Genomic DNA, 18,948 nt, shown 5'->3' with positions numbered 1-18,948 from the left:
TAAGCATAAATTACATAAAATAGAAAAATTTATTAAATGCATTCTAAAGTATTAGTTAATTAATATATACTGTGTTAAGAGCAAGTTATAGTACTGTGCTCCATTACATCATTTACTTGTGACGGTTCAGTTTCAGTCTGATTTTTAATAGAATTTAGCCAGTCATCAGTAGGATTATTTTTTTTTAAATCTGTATCAGAACATTCACTTGTTTCTTCATCAGTATTAGTTTCTACACACTCTGGTTCATTAAGAATATCAATACAGTCTTCATTTTTACATATAGAATTATCTATAGGAATTACATTAGTATCTAAATCGCGAAACTTTTTGGAAACTTCCTGTGTTTGGATATTAACATAACACACACAATCCTTAGTTTCTGTTATTTGTTTCAATGCAGCCTCTTCTATAGCTTCTATTTCTTCTACGTCTTCTTTCACAGTTATATCCTCAATCGTTTTATAAGAGTACATATGATCATCATTCGGGCTAATATAATCTTCTAATATAAAAGTGTTATTATCAAAACTTAGTCTCTTAAAATCAATAACACCATAATTGTTAATATAATCTAGTAAACTGGATTCATTTTTGTAGCAGATTTTAATATTCTGAACACAATTTCTTTCGAAGTCTTTGTTGTCCTCGCATTGTTTTCTAATAGCGTCAAGTTGCCTTAATGTTTTAAGTTCCCTGGCTTTCAAAGTCGCGTATATGTGAGCAAAAGATTTCCTGACTGTTGCCTTTATCTAAAACAACAATAATATAAAATATAATTTGTATGATTGGAGGAATAAGGTTTAAGTTATATCCCAATGACCCTTACATTTTCAATATTTTTCTCGAAATCGTCTGAATCACTCGCCATATTTGTTGTTGTTATGACATTTTTTTTAACTTTAATGAAATGTCAAGGCAAACAACATGTTTGGAGTTGGACCTTAGTCTTTTAATCTACAGAGCCACAGACTGATTAAAAAACATAGTACCTACATTGAACTATTAAATTATACGATATCATAAAATATACGGCACCGTAGTAATATTATTGAAGTTATTGAACTATCATGAAGCAAAATAATATTATTGCCAGACTTATAAATGTTATTGACGAATACGCAGGATTATTTTGATTTTTTTATATTATAGATATAATATTACCATATCGTAACTTATTATAATTTAATAGCCATATATAAAAATTGCTCACTAACAGACCAGTAGATTTCTCAAAAATATTCAATTTGCAATAAAATCATATGAAATATATTTTAATTTAGCTAAAAAATTATATTAATTATACAATAGTTTTATAACATAACTCTAAACTGGCAAGATTAATTAGAAAAATAAATGTATTGATTTTTCGTTTGACAGCTCTAAGGTAGCTTCAAATGGAAAACATCGAACATAGTTTTGTTCTAAGCAGCAAATAATTTGTTTGCATCCAAAATTATCGTTAATTAAGTAATTATAGCTTGAAATTTATTTAACGAAAATATGAGTGAATTGAGACATCGTCGGGGAGACGGTGACGGAAACGAAAAAGTGGAAACTGCTGGAGAATCCGATCATGTATACATAATTATTAATTTTATTCTCATAAAACCAGTTTATTCTGTAGTTCTGATGTTATAAATATTATTGGTGATATTTTAACAGGTTGATTCAGAAGAAGAGAAGGTTTTAGAAGAAAAGTATGTGGATGAAATGGCTAAATCTCTGCCTCAGGGTACTGACAAAACACCTGAAATTCTGGATTCCGCGCTCTCCGGTCTATCGTCACGGTAAGCGAATATTTTTTTAATCGTAATTTATATAGCTTCTTTAAATTAAAAACTTTGGAATTATTTTAAATATGTTGATATTTGTATAGAATTATTTTGATATTAATAAGTGATATGTAACAATTTTAAAGATCCTTAAATATAAAATATTTTTCTCATATAAAAATGATCATGTAAGTTGATTTTGTTAATATCTTATTTAGATGGCGGAACTGGGTGATTCGTGGAATATTTACCTGGCTAATGATTGGTGGATTCTGTTTACTGATTTATGGGGGGCCATTGGCTCTAATGATAACGGTAAGCACTTTTCATCTCCAGATTGTTTTTGTCTTATTTTATTGGAAATAATACTAGCTATTGTATATTATTATAAAATATATTTCTTTTTATGATATTCTTATAAGTCTTTTGATATAAAAAGATTTTAGTTATCACAATTACTATAATTAAAATAATTATAAGTTTATTTCTACGTAAATAATAAAAGTAACCTGAAGTAGATTTTATTATACTCTAATAGTTTAGTCTTGTAAACCAAGTTTTGCTTTCGGTACATCAAAGTACTTTTTTATTTTTATTGTTTTATAGATCTGAGATGAAAATCCTTTATGGAACAATGCTTAAATTGTAAAATGTACATGTTTTATAGCCTAATATCCAGTATACAATCACTGACACTTCTAAATGAAAATGATTGAGGACATTGGGAGTGCCTAATGTCCTCTGTTTTGGCTGCCTACCATGCTATATATATACATATATTTTTGTTTTTAGGTACTTTGTGTGCAAGTGAAATGCTTTGAAGAGATCATCAACATAGGTTATGCTGTGTACCGTGTCCATGGATTACCATGGTTCCGATCCCTCTCTTGGTATTTCCTATTGACATCAAACTACTTTTTGTATGGGGAGAATTTAATTGATTATTTTGGTGTTGTTATCAACCGAACGGTAAGAATATATTTTTTGCTGTTAAATAAGTTTTATTTCTTCGAGTGGGAATGGAACCCACAACCTGTTGTATTTACAGTCACATACTTGTGCTCTGCACAACAAAGGCCTGAGTTTAATTGATATATTACAATTACATTAATTTTATTAGAATTTAATTGTTAGATAAGATTAACTAAATAGGTACCTAGTTAATAGTACCTACTATTAGACTCTAATAGTAGTTCTTCATTTTTATTAATGCATTTAATATAGATAGATCCATTTTTATAATATAATAAAAATATAATTGTTTTCCTGCATTTAATTAAAGTGATTTAATAAGATTAGATTTGAATTATTGTGGCTTTATAAAAGTTCCGGCGTTAAACATTGTTTTGGACTTTGTAAAAGTACAAAGTTGTAGAACATAAAGAGATTTCTAAATAAAACAATTATATTTTATATTATAACTGACAAAAACGCAAACGCATTTACGTATTACTACAGTGGGGTGCAAGTCTAGTACTAATAGTTTAATATTAAAGATAAAAGCATAATAACACCTTTATTACGTATGCTACTATTACTCGTAAATAAACATCGCGTGATATAGTCTGGGCTGGACTATATCTTACATATATTTATGTTTATAGTTATTGTTCATCCAAATGCAATTTGATTTTTTATTCTTATCAGATATTCGCGAATTGCAAATAAATGCAAACATTTATCTTGCAGTCGTGGTTGTGGGTTCGATCTCCCACTTTGGTTATGAGGGAAAGCGAGGCGTTTAAGTTCCGCCACTCAACACTTTGTCTCATAAAATTAGGCAATGCGTGGACAACGAGTCTTTAGCACTTATTCTCCTTTACTGACCCTGTTATCCATCAAAAAAGAGTGAAGTCGCTTTTTTCATTAATATTTTCTTGTGTTAGTTTTATAATAATAAAATTACACAAGAAAATATACATGAATATTAATCGTTGGAATGAAAATATTGTTAATATTGTTGTTTATGATCAAATTTGTACTGACACACAAACGGGATAGTCTATTTCATAAACCGAAACGCAACTCTAATATCTATTGATCGGTAACCCGGTTACCTTTTCCCTATGCGCACTTTGTCGTTGGTATTTACGAGTATGTACTGTACTAGCAGCGTTAGAAATATTAAGGAATAATAGTAAGAAAATATTAAATCGATTTTCAGTTGATTTTATTTTATATTCGATTCTGATATCGGTTGTTTTCGATAATTTGGTGGTCCATGTATATCTACCATTGTTCTATTATTTGTCATCTTGTTATTTTTTTATTAGGAAATGTAAATAATCCCCTTTTTTGTGATATTAACTTAAACTTAAATTCAAAACATATACCTATTGCAAAGATTTTTATTTCCCTGAACATTATTATTTTATAGGCGGTTGTAATTCAACATAGCTATATACATTTTATTGCAATCGTATATTTATAATAAGAAATATTAATTGCCACCCATATGCCAGATTTATGGATCTTGCAGTATTTTTTTAATGCATGAAAAAACTTAATTTGAAAAATATATTTCTATCTTTGGTGTAAAAAAATATTTTAGATTTAATCTTCGTACATGTGTAATTAAAATACCTAACTATACTTTTATATAAAATCATAGATATATGTGAAGGTAACATCATTTTCAAATTTATATATTGAATGATTGTTAGGCTTATTAAAAAAAATATTAAGCCTAATAGTAATTTAATAAATAAATTGGCTAATATCGCTTTGCTAGCCTTCCATTACTATGATTAGTTTCGGAAAGTAATATTAAGTATCACGCGAATACTTACCAAAAAAATAAGCTACTTGATGACATTATGTATGTTACGTAGATAAAAAAAAATGATACGATATTACCAGACTGGATTTCTAAAACTTTTTTTTTTAAATATTTTTTGACCTAAAATGTAAATCAAGATTCAGTGACAGAGTATTAACCTTATTGACGACGCACTTATTGAATGTCATTCAAATTGTTTTCCATTACGCTGCCTATCGCTGTTCAATTTAGTTCGTTAAAAGTAATGTGCATATATATTTTTATTTGATGGAATACTCTATAATTATGCTGCATTTGCAGTGATAAAATGCATTTTTTATATAAATATTTTTAATATATAATTTATATAAAGACAAAAGAGGACTCTTTATCCTCTTTTGTCTTTTATATATAAATATTATAATATTTCTGTTATATATAAATTGAAAGTCTAACTAATCTAATTTCGATACGTCGAGCACGTGGTGACTAAAGTAAAATTGACACTTCGACCTTAACGCCGTCAAAATACTTAAATTAACTTTGTCTAGATAAAAGAATCGAGGTTAAATTAATTAACGGGATTCGAGCCAAATCCGATAACCTTAATGTTAGGTAGGTATGGTATCAGCGTGATTGCAAGTTTTCAACAGTTTCTTTCAAAATGGATTAGGTTTAGATGAAATACATATTATGTCTAAATACAAATAAAATATACAAATAAATAATAGCTGACTTATCAATTACTTTGGGTAGACAACAGGGAACGGAGTGTTTCAACACTAGATTTTCTCTGCCTACCCTGCTATACACGGAAAAAGCGTGAAGCTGCATGCATATTTTTAAATCATACACCAATATCAATTGTATTAAGATATGCACAAATTTTACTATATAATTTGATTTTCTTCTAGGATTATCTCCGCTTCCTAGTGACCTATCATCGTTTCATCTCGTTCAGTTTGTACTGCGTGGGATTCGTCTGGTTCGTTCTGTCTCTGGTAAAACGATACTACATGCGCCAATTCAGCCTCTTCGCCTGGACCCACGTTGCTTTACTAATTGTCGTCACTCAGAGCTATCTCATTATACAGAATATATTTGAAGGTAAACTTGTATATTATAGTTATTATTAATATAAAATTATTTTTAATTTTATTATTATAGCTAAGAATATATTTCGGGATTATCATGGATCTCTACAGCAAAAAACAAACATATTGTTTTTTGAATGGTGTTTATATCTAAAATGATTTCTACCAGTCAACATGCCACAGCAGCTTATAAGTATTTGTTGTTTATCTACAAATAATATTACAATATATTGTTATGTCTAGAAAATTTAAAATGTGCTAAAAGTCGACCTTTTTAATTTATGGTGTCGTACGTAGTAGGTATCATACTTAGTAATGATATGTAATTACACATATATTCAACCTCTTAATAGACGAGTAAAAGAGTGAATGTAGCAATTACACAAGTACTGGCTATGCGAGGCTGTCGGTGTGTCTGATTACGAAACCTTTTATGAGATTATTCGGACAATATTACAGAAACAGTAAAATATCGAAATGTACATTGTTTTATAAAAAAATCGTATATTTAGTAAAAGGGGGAGTAAGACATTTATTCTTATTTTTCCGATTTAGTAAAATAAAATGGCATGATATACGACACTTCCACTGATATTTGCAGCATAATAATAATAGTAGTTATTTCTTTAGACCATTAAGATTCACTTTTACTTATTTTTCTGACCACGAAATGCTATTTTAATTTAAATAACTTTTACTGTAGAGACCGCGTAATATAGTAAAAATAATGTTGAAACCATCTATAAGGAGAATATTTCGTTGGTTAAAAAAAGGTCTTATCCGTTATATGAAGGCCAATCTTGCACAACACGTGTTTGTATGCACACGTATTACATCTTTAACGAGAATAGTTTACATTTTTTACTGCTGTGTTTGGTCATTCCTGTTAATATTTTTTTCTATAATTATAATAATGCATGTCTGGACAAAGTTTGAATTTTTCCAAGTAGGTATATCAATACATAAGAAAAAATATTTCGTTCGACAATTAATTCTCGATATCTTAAATATATAATTTAAGTAATAATTTCTCGATATCTCTATCAAAGTACAAAATAAACCCGTGCTGCATTACGCTTTTCCATAGATTAGCATAGCAGGATAAGCAGAGGGAACCTGGAAAGCAAGTGTTAAGACACTTTGTTCCCAGTAAGCCCCCACTTTCTGCCGAATTCCGGAGGCATTGCGTGTTATGTGGCGGAACCCAGCGCCGCGGCTCGTCTAAATACCAGAGCGAGGAAATAGAAATATTAAATATTTTATTTCCTCGAACAGCAATCGAAACCACAACCTGTCGTTTACAGTACAGTTACGATCTTGTTTGATTTTAGTGTCTAAATAACATATCACTAGCTATTAACAGTGTAGTGTGAATTCTAAACTACATTATTAAAGAATAATCGTCGAAAAATAAATTTATATTGCTTAGACCGTCGCGTCGAGCCGATGCAACGATATTACGTAGTTATGTTTACAAGGAAAATCTATTTTTGTATAAATCGTATAGCAAGGTCAAGATTTAACTGATTTATACATATTTATAATTCATTACGTATCAAAGTTAATAATTTAATTATAAGGCTATATTAAAAAATACCTTAATGTAATTTGCTTAAGGAGTATCATCAATAGACATTTTTGAGATGATTATTTTGGATATGTAACTTTTAGGCAGAGAGATACTACTATTAAGTCACTGGGCTCTACAGCTTTGCCTGTTGGGTGGCGCAACCCAACACCGTGTCTCATTTAATAAAATCGAGGGAAATGATGTTTTATTGATATTTTTTTTGTATATTCGTTTTTCTCTGTACCCCTAACTCTGGTATTTAGTCGAGTCGAGTATTTAGTCAGACACTAACTGCTGTACAGCTATGTCCCTATGTAGTTTTTGTATGATAATAGTTTTGAGTGGGAATCAAACACGCTACAATTCCTAGGTGCAATGACCGGAAAGCTATTTGTAAACAAAACATATTATATACAGTCTCGTGAGATAACATGATATCATCATCTGTAGTATCTTTTTCTATCACTATATGAGTGTAAATTATGTCAATTTAAATGTCTCCAAAATTTATTTAATTAAGTAGATACTGTATCTATTATACTTTAGCCAAATTAAAAGGAAATAGTGTTTTTAACTCTCTCCGTACTCTTCATGCTGTACCTTTTTGTAAATATGAGAGTTTAAACAGCTTGAATGCAGTTATTTATAAAAAATATTTTTCTGTTTTAAAAAAAGTTAGTTTCCACCCATTGTAAATAAACCATTTAATGTCAGTTACTATCTATAGATAATAATCTGACACATCGTCGCCGCGTGTACGCTGATTGTCAGGGACGGGAAGCCTCTCGAGCTCGACTCAACCAGGTCATTTAGTAGGGTTGCCGCTTATAAATTACTATTATTTTTTTAATGTTTGTGAAAATAAGTCTATCGTGGTGCAGGGGTAACAAGTATGCGTCTGTAATCGACGGTTATGGGTTCGATTCCCACTCGGACGAATGAAATATTTATTATTTTCATTTCTTCGCCGTGGTAACGTTTCAAAGCGTTGAGTTCCGCCACTTAAAACAACTTGAATTCGCAATACATCAAAATGCCTAAAAGAATTCGGCGGAAATTGGGAAGTGTCATAATGGGGAACAGTATCTTAACATTAGGTTCACAACTTCCTTCTGCCTACCCTGCCATTTCGAAGATACAACATGAAGCTATAAAATGTTTTTACATGACTAATATATAAAAATAAATTTCCGATAAGGGTAAATATTACTGAGTATTATGTCTAATAATAAGTTTAAGGTTATCCGAGGTTATTTTTACGCGTTTATAAAGGTGATAGACAACCCTATAGATAGAATGGACGTTATTGGATATAGGATAAATGATTTTACCCACGCCAACCATATTTTTGACCAAATAACATATGATAAGTTATGTATGGAATACTGAGATGTGTGCAATATTTTTTAAACATTTTTTACACTATTGACTTTTTGTCACTGTGTTATACTTAAATTTTTATTTAATGTAAAGAAGGAAAACCATAATAAAAATCACGTTCGGGAAGTTTGATACATGTGTGTGTACTTCCTTCCTTAATGTTAATGTAAATATTTCAATGATCTAGTTAAATAATGTACGTTATTACTAGTCAGTTACTATTCAGCAGCTCTAAGCTGGAAAATAGAGAATGGAGAGTCATAGACAAAATTCTAAGAGAGATGATGGACGTTTGGATACTAAACTGGTTTTTTATACAATTTGTATATTGGGGCTACATAATAAGCAATAATTTCAATTGCTTTTATTTTTTTGCTGCACAGTTAATAAAATTGATTGCACATGTAATGGAAATACAGTGTTATTGCCTGATATTTGCATTTTTTTGATGTTCGTCTATTATTTTGTATAAAGTGGCGTATCAGCAATTCTTTCAACATTTTTTTTACCATGTGCTAACATTATGCTTACAAGATGAATTCATCGGTATCTCAAAAATATAGTTAAAGCAAAATATTGTTGGGAGTTAATTTGGTGCATATGATTTTTATGGATTTTTATTCTAATAGTGTACACTATTAGAACAAATACTTATAATATAAAGAAATAGATATATGACTTCGTTTCAGATTTTGTATTATTAGTATTTTTGCAAAAGTGAAAGATGGAATTAAAAATATAATGCATTTTTAAACCCAATTTCACTGTCTCTTTTTTTATTAATTTTTTTTTGCTTACAATTAGTTTTAGCATTCTGGTAAATATAGGCAGATTTCCTGTGTAATAACTAAACATTTTTAATATCCAGAATATGTCGTAAATAGCAAAATATTTTTTATTTAATCATATAATTCTCTACAGAGAATTATATGATTAAAATATTAATTCGAATAAGTATAGAATAGGCCAACCACAGTTACGTTCTCACACTGATAAGGAGTCAATAGCCTTTAACTTACAGAGAGATTTTAGTTTAATTGTAATATTTCTATGTTGTTCGCCGACACGTAATGTCTCAAATTCAGGCGGAAAGCGGAGAGCGGAGACTTCTGACACTAGGTTCTCCCTGCCTACCCTATTATGCGTGATACAGCTCGAAGTTGAAACCAGAATGAGCTCTAATTGTAAATTTATAATCGCGTAGTGACGTTATTTGAATAGAATATAATAATAGTTGTACGTAGATACTATAGCTTTATGGTATAAAATAATAGCATAGCAGTCAAGAAACATATACATATAATATTACTTATTTGGTCGTAATATGCCATTATTTCTTTCAATGGAAACTAGCTTGCAATTTGGATCTATAAATTAATTTAACAGCGGCAGCCGTTTATAACGACCACATGGATTGAAATAATATTACTGATAAATGTTGTTTTGCATAATGTCGTTTTCCACTAGAGATTGAACTGTGATTGTCCTCCAATTGTTATTCATTTGTTGATATTTTATAAAAGTACACTATACTAGTACTTAGTTAGGTATAATAGTATTATTAATAAACTTTATAGTAGTACTTAAGTACTTAAAAAAAATATATATATAATATAGCCAATAACCTACATTCACTGTAAATTTTGCTAACACACCGATTTACAACTTGTATTTGTATGTAATATTTTCCACATATTCAAGCGATGATGAAGCAGTTTAAATCGGTGCGTCCGTAGTTACATTATATTTCATTTTCATACAATACTGCTTCGTTGCTTCACAAACAATAAGCTATTCTTAGACGCGGTATGGTTTTCTCTTCTTCTGTATTCTTATTGTATTATTAATGAAAGTGTTACAATTTTCATGTTACGGTAGGTATATACAATGATTAATTAGCTGAGAATAAAATATATTTTGTTTCTTTGTGAAAACAATTATAGTATTAATTATTATATGTAGAGACGCCAATCATGATGATTGTGGGTTCGATCTCTGGAATTAATTATTTATATTTCTCCGGAATAGCAAGACATAGTGCTCCGCCACTCAGAGCGAAATGTCTCGGTATTGGTTAAAAAGTGGAGGTGGAGTGTCGTGACACTATCTCTCTCTTTTTACCCTTTATTTGCTAGATAAGACGTTTTTCTATATAAATTATTTAAAAAACACATAGGTTTTTAACCTAATTAAATATTGTTGTTTTCTGACTAAAATTGAAAACTTAGCGTTTATTTCGTATATAATGGATTCTCGAGTTTACAATAGCAATATAAAAACAGCAACTCGTTATATATGCAGTAGTAATAAAAACAACGTACCTATACATGAAACGTGTAGATATCTAGTACACTAAAACATGAGGACGAATGATAAGATGTACTAAAAATCTAAAGATATAATTGATTTATTATATGGAACATTAAAATAGCTAGTTCCTTAGGTGTTAACTGAATTAATAACGTATTATAATAGTATTATATTATATATAATACATTTTATAACTGACATTTCGAACTGTTTACGTTTACGGTTGTCCATATTTCAGTCATTCTGTGACCACGACCACGTACTCTAGCGTCCTATAAAATTTATGTTTGTGATATTTGTTGATTTTTTTTGCGTCCAACCCTATTTTCTATTAAAAGAGCCGGGAAGGCTTTTATGTTGTATACAATTTATTGTTTGTTTACTTTAAGAATCACTAGTAGCGGACGTATACTGAACGACGCATTCAAGTGAACGTTTCATTAAACTGTCAATTACTTTGCTCTACAGCTATCGAGTTTTGATATGGATGTCTTTGAAGTGGTTATTTGTTGACGGTTGGTTATTGTAACATATTATGTAAATATATATAAATATAATATGTTCGTGTATTTGTATGTTTATACTTAAATTATATAATTTATGTAATATAAAATTATAAACTGGACGGCTTCGCTTGGACTATATTTATGAAATTATTTTCAGTTTAAGGGGTGAATTCTAAAAAAAACACGAAACACGTGTTCAATGAAATATTTTTAAGTCTGAATTAAATTTTTTATAAAAATCAGTGGTAATTTAAAGATTTTTCCATACAAAGTTTCGTCCTCTATGTCGTCCCTTTCATGTCACGTTATGAAAATAAACATCTGCGGTTACGGCTGTGCGTGCGTCTTACCTAAGTCAGTGGGAACATCTAATTTTATATAGGTATCAATCAATCAAATCAGCTGGGACCACTGCTGGACCCAGACCTCCCCCAGGGGAGGTATATAGATTATTAATTTTTTTTAGGCCAGTTGTGTTTGTAAACGAGACAGGTTATATGTTCGTTGCCCACACGAATAAATTAAATATTAAATGTGTTTTATGTCATGTTGATGTCAGTTCCGCCATTTAATACGAAGTGCCTCCAGAATTCCTTATTTAGGTACTTAAGGAAAATTAATATTAATATAAAAAATATTTTTATCATTTTGATTAGCTTTGCTGTGTTACATAATTAAGTAAAATTGTAATTTATTTTTTATCGCTCGCTCTAAGTTACATTTGGTATAAGGTCTGGCAAAGTAATTTGAGTAATTTGAATTTAAATTTATTCAAATAACAGACGGTCGTGCATCTGTATTGTATGTTAATTGTATATTGCTTTATGTAAACTCATGGTAGGTTTTTCAAAATTATCAAGTATTTTATTTTCTTCTATTGTGTCGTAATATTTATTATGCTGTAGGTAAAATTTTAAAAAAAAAGTAGATTTATACAGGTAATCTTTAGTTAGTATTTATTTTCATTTCTTCACCTTAATATAATATTATAATGCGATTTTACCAATATTAAAAGATTTGATAACAATAAACTATTGTTTTAAAACAGTGTTATTCTTTTTCTAGGTCTAATCTGGTTCATAGTGCCGGTGTCTATGATCATTTGCAACGATGTAATGGCCTATGTCTTCGGTTTCTTCTTCGGCAAGACTCCTCTTATCAAGCTTAGTCCCAAGAAGACCTGGGAAGGATTTATCGGTGGAGGTGTATCCACTGTTGTTTTTGGCCTTGTGGTATTTACTATTGATTATTTATGCATATTATTACCTACGAGCCGGTTGTAGCTTCCCGTAGGACTGAAATTACTGACATTTTCTACGCATTAAACAATAAAATAAACTGCTAAAAATTAATTATTGGCCTAACAGATAAAGACTGCAAGAAAATTATTTTATTCTCTACTTTACTTTACTTTTGGATTATTTTTAAATATTGTCTTTAGATGGCGTAACTAAATTTAATAAGACTTAACAAACAAATACAGTTTTTCATGAATAAATGATAATTTTCCATGCGATTGCGTGCATTTAATGAATCTTGGATATTTTATAATAAATACTGAACAATAATTATTTTTAAAATTATGAAAATTCCTTTTTAATATAAATTATTTTTATTGACTATTTAATACGAAGTAATTAGTTAGTATATATTATTTATATTTTATTAAGAAGAGAAAGTTAATGCTTATTCAGTACGGAGTCTAAGAGACGCAGGTTAAAATCCACGTAGTGTTTTTAATTTCAACAGCGATATTAAGTTATAAATAAAAAATTTCCAGCTAGCCTACATGATGTCTCAATATCCGTACCTGGTTTGTCCTATCGAATACTCGGAATCTCTGGGACGTATGACAATGGACTGTGAGCCATCTTCCCTCTTCCGCCTTCAGGAGTACAATCCACCGCAGTTCTTACATTCCGTTATGAAAGTTGTGAGTTATTTCATTTAATTTACTTCTTTTTTTAATTATTTTTATATATTATAGCTTTTATTTTTACATCATCAATCATAAATTGCCATAAATTACCCAATATTCTTAGAAATATTGAATATCCTCGGGAGTATTGTATGATCTGTGTTCACCTTTTGGGTAATGGTAAAAAATACATACAAATATACTTCTAGTTAGGTTTCGATATTTTAACTGCAAAAAATGTAAAAAAAAAATCTTTATTATTCATTTTTTATTTAATACATAAAAAAAATATGAATTTTAATTTGATATATTTTTTAAATGCTTATATTTTATTTGTTACTTTCAGTTCGGCCGCGACAAATTGATTATGTACCCGTTTATGATTCACTCCTTGGCTCTCAGTATCTTCAGCTCTGTCATTGGACCGTTTGGAGGATTCTTTGCTTCGGGATTTAAGCGCGCTTTCAAGATTAAGGTTTGCTTATTAAAAGTTTTTATAGAATGTGTTACGTAACTCTAATTATAACACATATAGAAGCTGGCTTGAGTCAGCCGCACAGCGTCAAGTGCGGCATTTAAACGCGACAGATTGGGGTTCGATTTCACTCGAGGGAATTAATTATTTTCATTTCCTCGGTTTGGTACCAAGACATAGCCTGGCGTTGAGCTCCACTACTTAACCTGCGATGTTCCGAAGAGTAAACGGTGTGTGGATAACAAAGTGAATTAACATTAAGTGAGCTTAAAAAAATTGTAATTCAAACTTATTAAGTAATAATTCGACTGAAAGAAGCGGCAGCATAAAGATTAAGTAATAATTCGACTGAAAGAATTGTAATGTGATATCCATGTATACAATATATGTAAATTTCAATTTATTTTAACAAAAATTTTTATTTATTTCTTGTTTCCAGGACTTTGGTGACGTGATCCCCGGCCACGGTGGTATAATGGACCGTTTCGACTGTCAGTTCCTAATGGCCACCTTTGTCAATGTCTATATAACGAGCTTCATCCGCACGGCCACACCGCAGAAGTTGTTGCAACAGGTTTGTTAAAGTGCTTTGACAACTAAAAATGCATATTCAATGGCGTAAGTCAAAGCCGCGGTTTGCCTCGTTACCAGAGCGACGAAATGAAAATATTAAATATTTCATTTCCTCGAGTGGGAATCGAACACACAACTTGACGGGTTTACAATCGTTCACTTGTGCCGCCGCGCCAAGACTGGGTTCAACTAATAATAATCTCGTAACTAATATCCTCAACATAATTTAAATTGGCTTTTTCCTGTCGTACTTAAAACGATAAATTTCATTCATTAAATTTTTTAATCAATCTATAATCTATATATATAAAAGGACTTGTCCTCACTGACTGAGGTAAGACGCACGCACAGCCGTAACCACTGTGCGTAGAAACGTAAAATTTGGACAAAAGTTTACTTTCGTAATCTGGACATCCACTAAGAAGGGATTTTGAAAAATTTTAACCCTAAAGGGGTGAAATAGGGGTTCAAAGTATGTATGGAAAAAAATTTAAATCAGCACCGATTTTTATAAAATTTGAAATTTAGATTTTTAAAAGTATTTAATTGAATACGTGTTTCATAGTTTTCTAGAATTTTCTCCCTAAGGGTGCAAATAAGGGTTTGAAAGTTTGTATAGGTTTTTTTTAAATCGTCACCAATTTTTATAAAATTTGAAATTCAGACTCTTAAACGTATATAATTAAACACATGTTTCATGGTTTTCTAGAATTCATCCCCTAAGGGTGCAAAAATAAGGGATTGAAAGTTTGTATGGAAAAAATTTTTAAATCGCCACCGATTTTTATAAAATTTGAAATTTAGACTCTTAAAAATATTTCATTGAACACATGTTTCATGGGTTATTAGAATTCACCCTTAAATACGCAAGCGAAGCTGCGCGCGTCCGCTAGTATTTAATACTTATATCTAATAAGATGCAATTATTTTTAACGTATAAATATTTTCATATTTTTTTATTATATTCTATTTTTTTTTATCACAGGTGTACAATTTGAAGCTGGAACAACAATTGCAACTGTTCTATGCATTGAAAGAGTCTCTTGAGAACAGAAACATACTGAATACGGTACCCTAAACATATATTAGCAATTATAACGTTGACAGTTAATGACAGTAATTTGACAGATAATGTGAATGTAGTGTCACACTTTACAATATATTCAATTAAGGCAAATTATCAATATTATACAGCCATAATTTTATATTTTTTAATACGTGTTTTTCGCAATGTATATAGGACTTTAATTTATAAATGCTTCTATTAGTACATCTTACTATTAATATTTTTTTTTCCTGTGAGAGTAAAATAGTAATTTTCATGATAATATATTTATTATTTAGTTTATTGATATTTAAACGCCCACCGAATAAATAGTATATGTTATAGTATTTTTTAGTGTGACACTACACTACACAGTAAGGTGTGACATATCCTATACGGTTCATTGAACGGTACATTCTAGTCTCTTTTTGTGTACTCATTACAATCCATCTTTAAATACATTTATATGATATTATATAAATAGATACATATATCCTATGATCTAAATAAATTAAAACTTGTATTATATACTTCAGCTTCTTCGTGGATTTTTTTTTTCTTTCTTGAATTCTTATAAAACAATAAAAAATATATATTTACTTGCCAATCTATATTATAATATATAGTTTAAATTTCACCATATAAATCATATATCACCATATAAATGTTACTTTTAATTTACGCTATTTTTTGCTAATTAATAATTCATTGATTGGATTAAAACAGGGAATATGCATTTGTTTTTTATAAGGGGCCATCCATCAATGATGTCACGTCACACGTCAAGGGGGTCGACGATGTGCGACGTCACATTTTAAAATATATGTTAGTATTAAAATATAAAGAGGCCGTCCTGGCGCAGTGGCACAGTGTGTGACTGTAAACACGGCGGTTGTGGGTTGTCTTATACATGCGACTAGCTGTGACAAGCGGAGAGGGAGTCAAAATAACGTGAAATTGGTTTGGTGTAATCTACAAATGGCCCCTTATTTAGACTGAAAATTGACTGCTTAATTATGTGGTAAATGTTCCACCTTACATAACTATTTTTCTATGTAATTCACTTGGAACAATCTCATAGAATTTTCTTCATAATTCATTTATTTATTGATTTCTTGTAATTAATAATATCTTTATATTGTATAAAGTATATGTATTTTTTTATATTTGCTTTGGTATACGGGTTGAGATGTTCTTTTTATTTACTAAGTATCCAGCATAGTTAACATATAATAATATATTGTACTTGCTAGATTTATTATTATTATATATTTAATTTGAATACACTTTTGTCACTAAATTAAAATTATGTAAATGTTTCATTTCTCAATTTTTTTTATAATTTAATTCATCAAACAATATTTAGAAAAAAAAACATTAGGGGATTATTTTAAAACAATGCTTTTAATAAGTTAGTTAATTGAAAGTTTCCTTAAAAAATTCAATAGTTTTTGAAGGAAACTTTCAATATTTTCTCTCAATAGAGAGCAGATGATAAGATATGAATTAAAATAAAAAAAATGATGTTTGTCTAATATATCTCTTGGTAGTTTTTTGTTTAAATAAATATTTGTATTATAGAAATTTGTTAAGTTGTTGTGATTTATTTATGTGATTTTAAATTACGATATGATGTTTTTTGCTTGATTGTACGATTAAGTTAGATAATACATATATTACTATATTGTATATCAATGATCTAGATTTTAGATCCAATGAATCATATAGAAGCAAATAAAACAATCTCAATTCACACTTGGAAAATTAAATAAAACAAGTTTTTGAAATAATAAAACTATTATTACCAAGATATAATGATGGCATACGAAAATAAAATAAGCACTTTATCTATCTTAATCTAGCTTTACGCTCTATCCCTAGCGGGGTAGTCAGAGTGAAATAAACTTTTTAATATGCAAAAATATCTAAAAATTAAATATAATATTGTTGTTAACTTAGAAAAAAGGTAATTGCTGTATTAGCTTCTATATAATTCATATTTATATTTTTTGTTTATAATTGGCTTAAATTGATATTCCTATACATTCGTCCTCACACATTGTATAAAGAGATAATTCATGTTTCTATAAATATTTTTAATATGTATAAAAAATATATATAACATAACAGTATTTTACGTTATGTACCTTGTTTACTCAAAAGTATTCTAAGGACCAAATCTTTTTTGTTTATTGATTGTTATTCAGTTATATAATAGCCTTTAAACTTATTTGCAAATTGCAAAATTTTAAAGTTTAATCGTGCGAAAGATTTATTTGTCGTTAATATAAAGTTAGTCGATATTTGTTAGACACAGCATTAGTGGATTGGAATGATTATGTATAATATTTTTGATCTTTCAATTTGTTTTTAATATTTAAAATACATCATGATAATTCCTTTTATTTTTCTTCATGTTCTTATTTTTTGAACTGTTTATTTTTGAAAATAAATTATAAAACGAGATTTCAAACATTTTCCTATTTAAATAAATTATATAATCTTTTATACTATTATGTACGACTTCTTAACAAAATTGTCAAAATTATATTTGAAAATTGTTTCAGCATTTTCAGCATTGTCAAAATAAACATATAGTTTATTTTTAATCTTTTAGTATAAAAAAAAAGATTTTAAATAATTATTTCACATCCCTAGTGCGTTAAAACTACATATACGTCGTGTTAGTATTTAAATTGATGTTCTTCTAGCGTAGTGTTGGAATGACGAGTGCTAAATTTTTAAGATAGATAATGTATTGTTTTGTTATGACATGAATGTTGCCATAATATGCACTACAGATAAAAATATTCTGAATACAGTTTTTTTTTACTACTAAATCAAAGGTCGGGCAGCACTTGAGGAAAATTATATAAGAAAATTATAATTATAAAAATATTTCTCTATAAAAGGATAGCTTTTATTCAAACTTTTTTGGTCACAAATGTACAAGTAAAAATATTATAAAGATCTGATATATAGTCATTAAACATTTTTCGATTATAAAAATATAACTAGAGAGCTTTATTGTTAATTAATAAATCCTCTCCAAATATAATCTTTGATACAAATTTAAACAAAATTAAGAAATATTCCTAAACATCTTAAGATTTTTTTATCTATATTACAATAATACTATTTATATATGTCTATGTTTTTTTAGTAAAATTAATTTTGAATAGAAATCGAAGAATGTTTTTTGATATTTTAAATTACAATCTATCTGTACCTTAGTGTTAGATACGTGTCTAATTAATAGATAATTTATTGTGACTTATTGTATTGTAATAAAAATAATAAATAAATAAATGATTCCTGATTTATATGTTTTATTTAACAAAAAATTAAAAGTTGTAGTTCCTACCTACTGACAGTCTAATACAATTAAATAAATGAATACATAAAAATATTCAAAGTATCACCTTTATTCAGGTTTTTAACGACAATTTCACTAAACACAACAGAAAAAATATTTTTTATTTCAAAATTTTTGATATATGGGACAGGCCGTAGGATCGTGCCCGATGGTCGTAACTTCGATTGT

At 28.9% G+C, this 18,948-nt stretch overlaps 2 protein-coding genes across 2 annotated transcripts; one reads left to right on the top strand and one right to left on the bottom strand.

The window, feature by feature from the left end:
* Positions 1-10: 10 nt before the first annotated feature.
* LOC146532421 (uncharacterized) lies at positions 11-1,059 on the bottom strand. The gene is made up of 2 exons (XM_085195812.1): positions 830-1,059; positions 11-752 (listed from the first exon to the last, which is right to left on the bottom strand). The coding sequence occupies exons 1-2, from the start codon at positions 869-871 to the stop codon at positions 75-77; spliced, it is 720 nt and encodes a 239-aa protein (XP_085051938.1). The 5' UTR covers positions 872-1,059; the 3' UTR covers positions 11-74.
* Positions 1,060-1,368: 309 nt separating this feature from the next.
* Cds (CDP-diacylglycerol synthase) lies at positions 1,369-18,723 on the top strand. Its single transcript, XM_085195796.1, has 10 exons — positions 1,369-1,578; positions 1,666-1,790; positions 1,994-2,090; positions 2,568-2,744; positions 5,448-5,640; positions 12,459-12,625; positions 13,174-13,326; positions 13,658-13,786; positions 14,226-14,360; positions 15,345-18,723. Exons 1-10 carry the CDS (start codon positions 1,504-1,506, stop codon positions 15,435-15,437), a joined length of 1,344 nt encoding a protein of 447 aa, XP_085051922.1. The 5' UTR covers positions 1,369-1,503; the 3' UTR covers positions 15,438-18,723.
* The last annotated feature ends 225 nt before the right edge of the window (positions 18,724-18,948 follow it).

Source organism: Heliconius melpomene, chromosome 13, assembly GCF_056956725.1.
Source record: "Heliconius melpomene rosina isolate 202511_hmr_F chromosome 13, ASM5695672v1, whole genome shotgun sequence".
Classification (NCBI taxonomy): domain Eukaryota; kingdom Metazoa; phylum Arthropoda; class Insecta; order Lepidoptera; family Nymphalidae; genus Heliconius; species Heliconius melpomene.
The sequence above is the reverse complement of the archived record's forward strand: the minus strand, read 5'-3'. Positions and strand labels throughout refer to the sequence as shown.

What these genes read in the sequence shown, in the direction of transcription:
- Cds (XM_085195796.1), top strand. Translation starts at nt 1,504, where the DNA reads ATGAGTGAATTGAGACATCGTCGGGGAGACGGTGACGGAAACGAAAAA. An exon ending in CTCTCCGGTCTATCGTCACG is followed by an intron (nt 1,791 to 1,993) that starts GTAAGCGAATAT and finishes TATCTTATTTAG; the next exon opens with ATGGCGGAACTGGGTGATTC. An exon ending in AGCGCGCTTTCAAGATTAAG is followed by an intron (nt 13,787 to 14,225) that starts GTTTGCTTATTA and finishes TCTTGTTTCCAG; the next exon opens with GACTTTGGTGACGTGATCCC.
- LOC146532421 (XM_085195812.1), bottom strand. Translation starts at nt 871, where the DNA reads ATGGCGAGTGATTCAGACGATTTCGAGAAAAATATTGAAAAT. An exon ending in TCGAGAAAAATATTGAAAAT is followed by an intron (nt 753 to 829) that starts GTAAGGGTCATT and finishes TTGTTGTTTTAG; the next exon opens with ATAAAGGCAACAGTCAGGAA.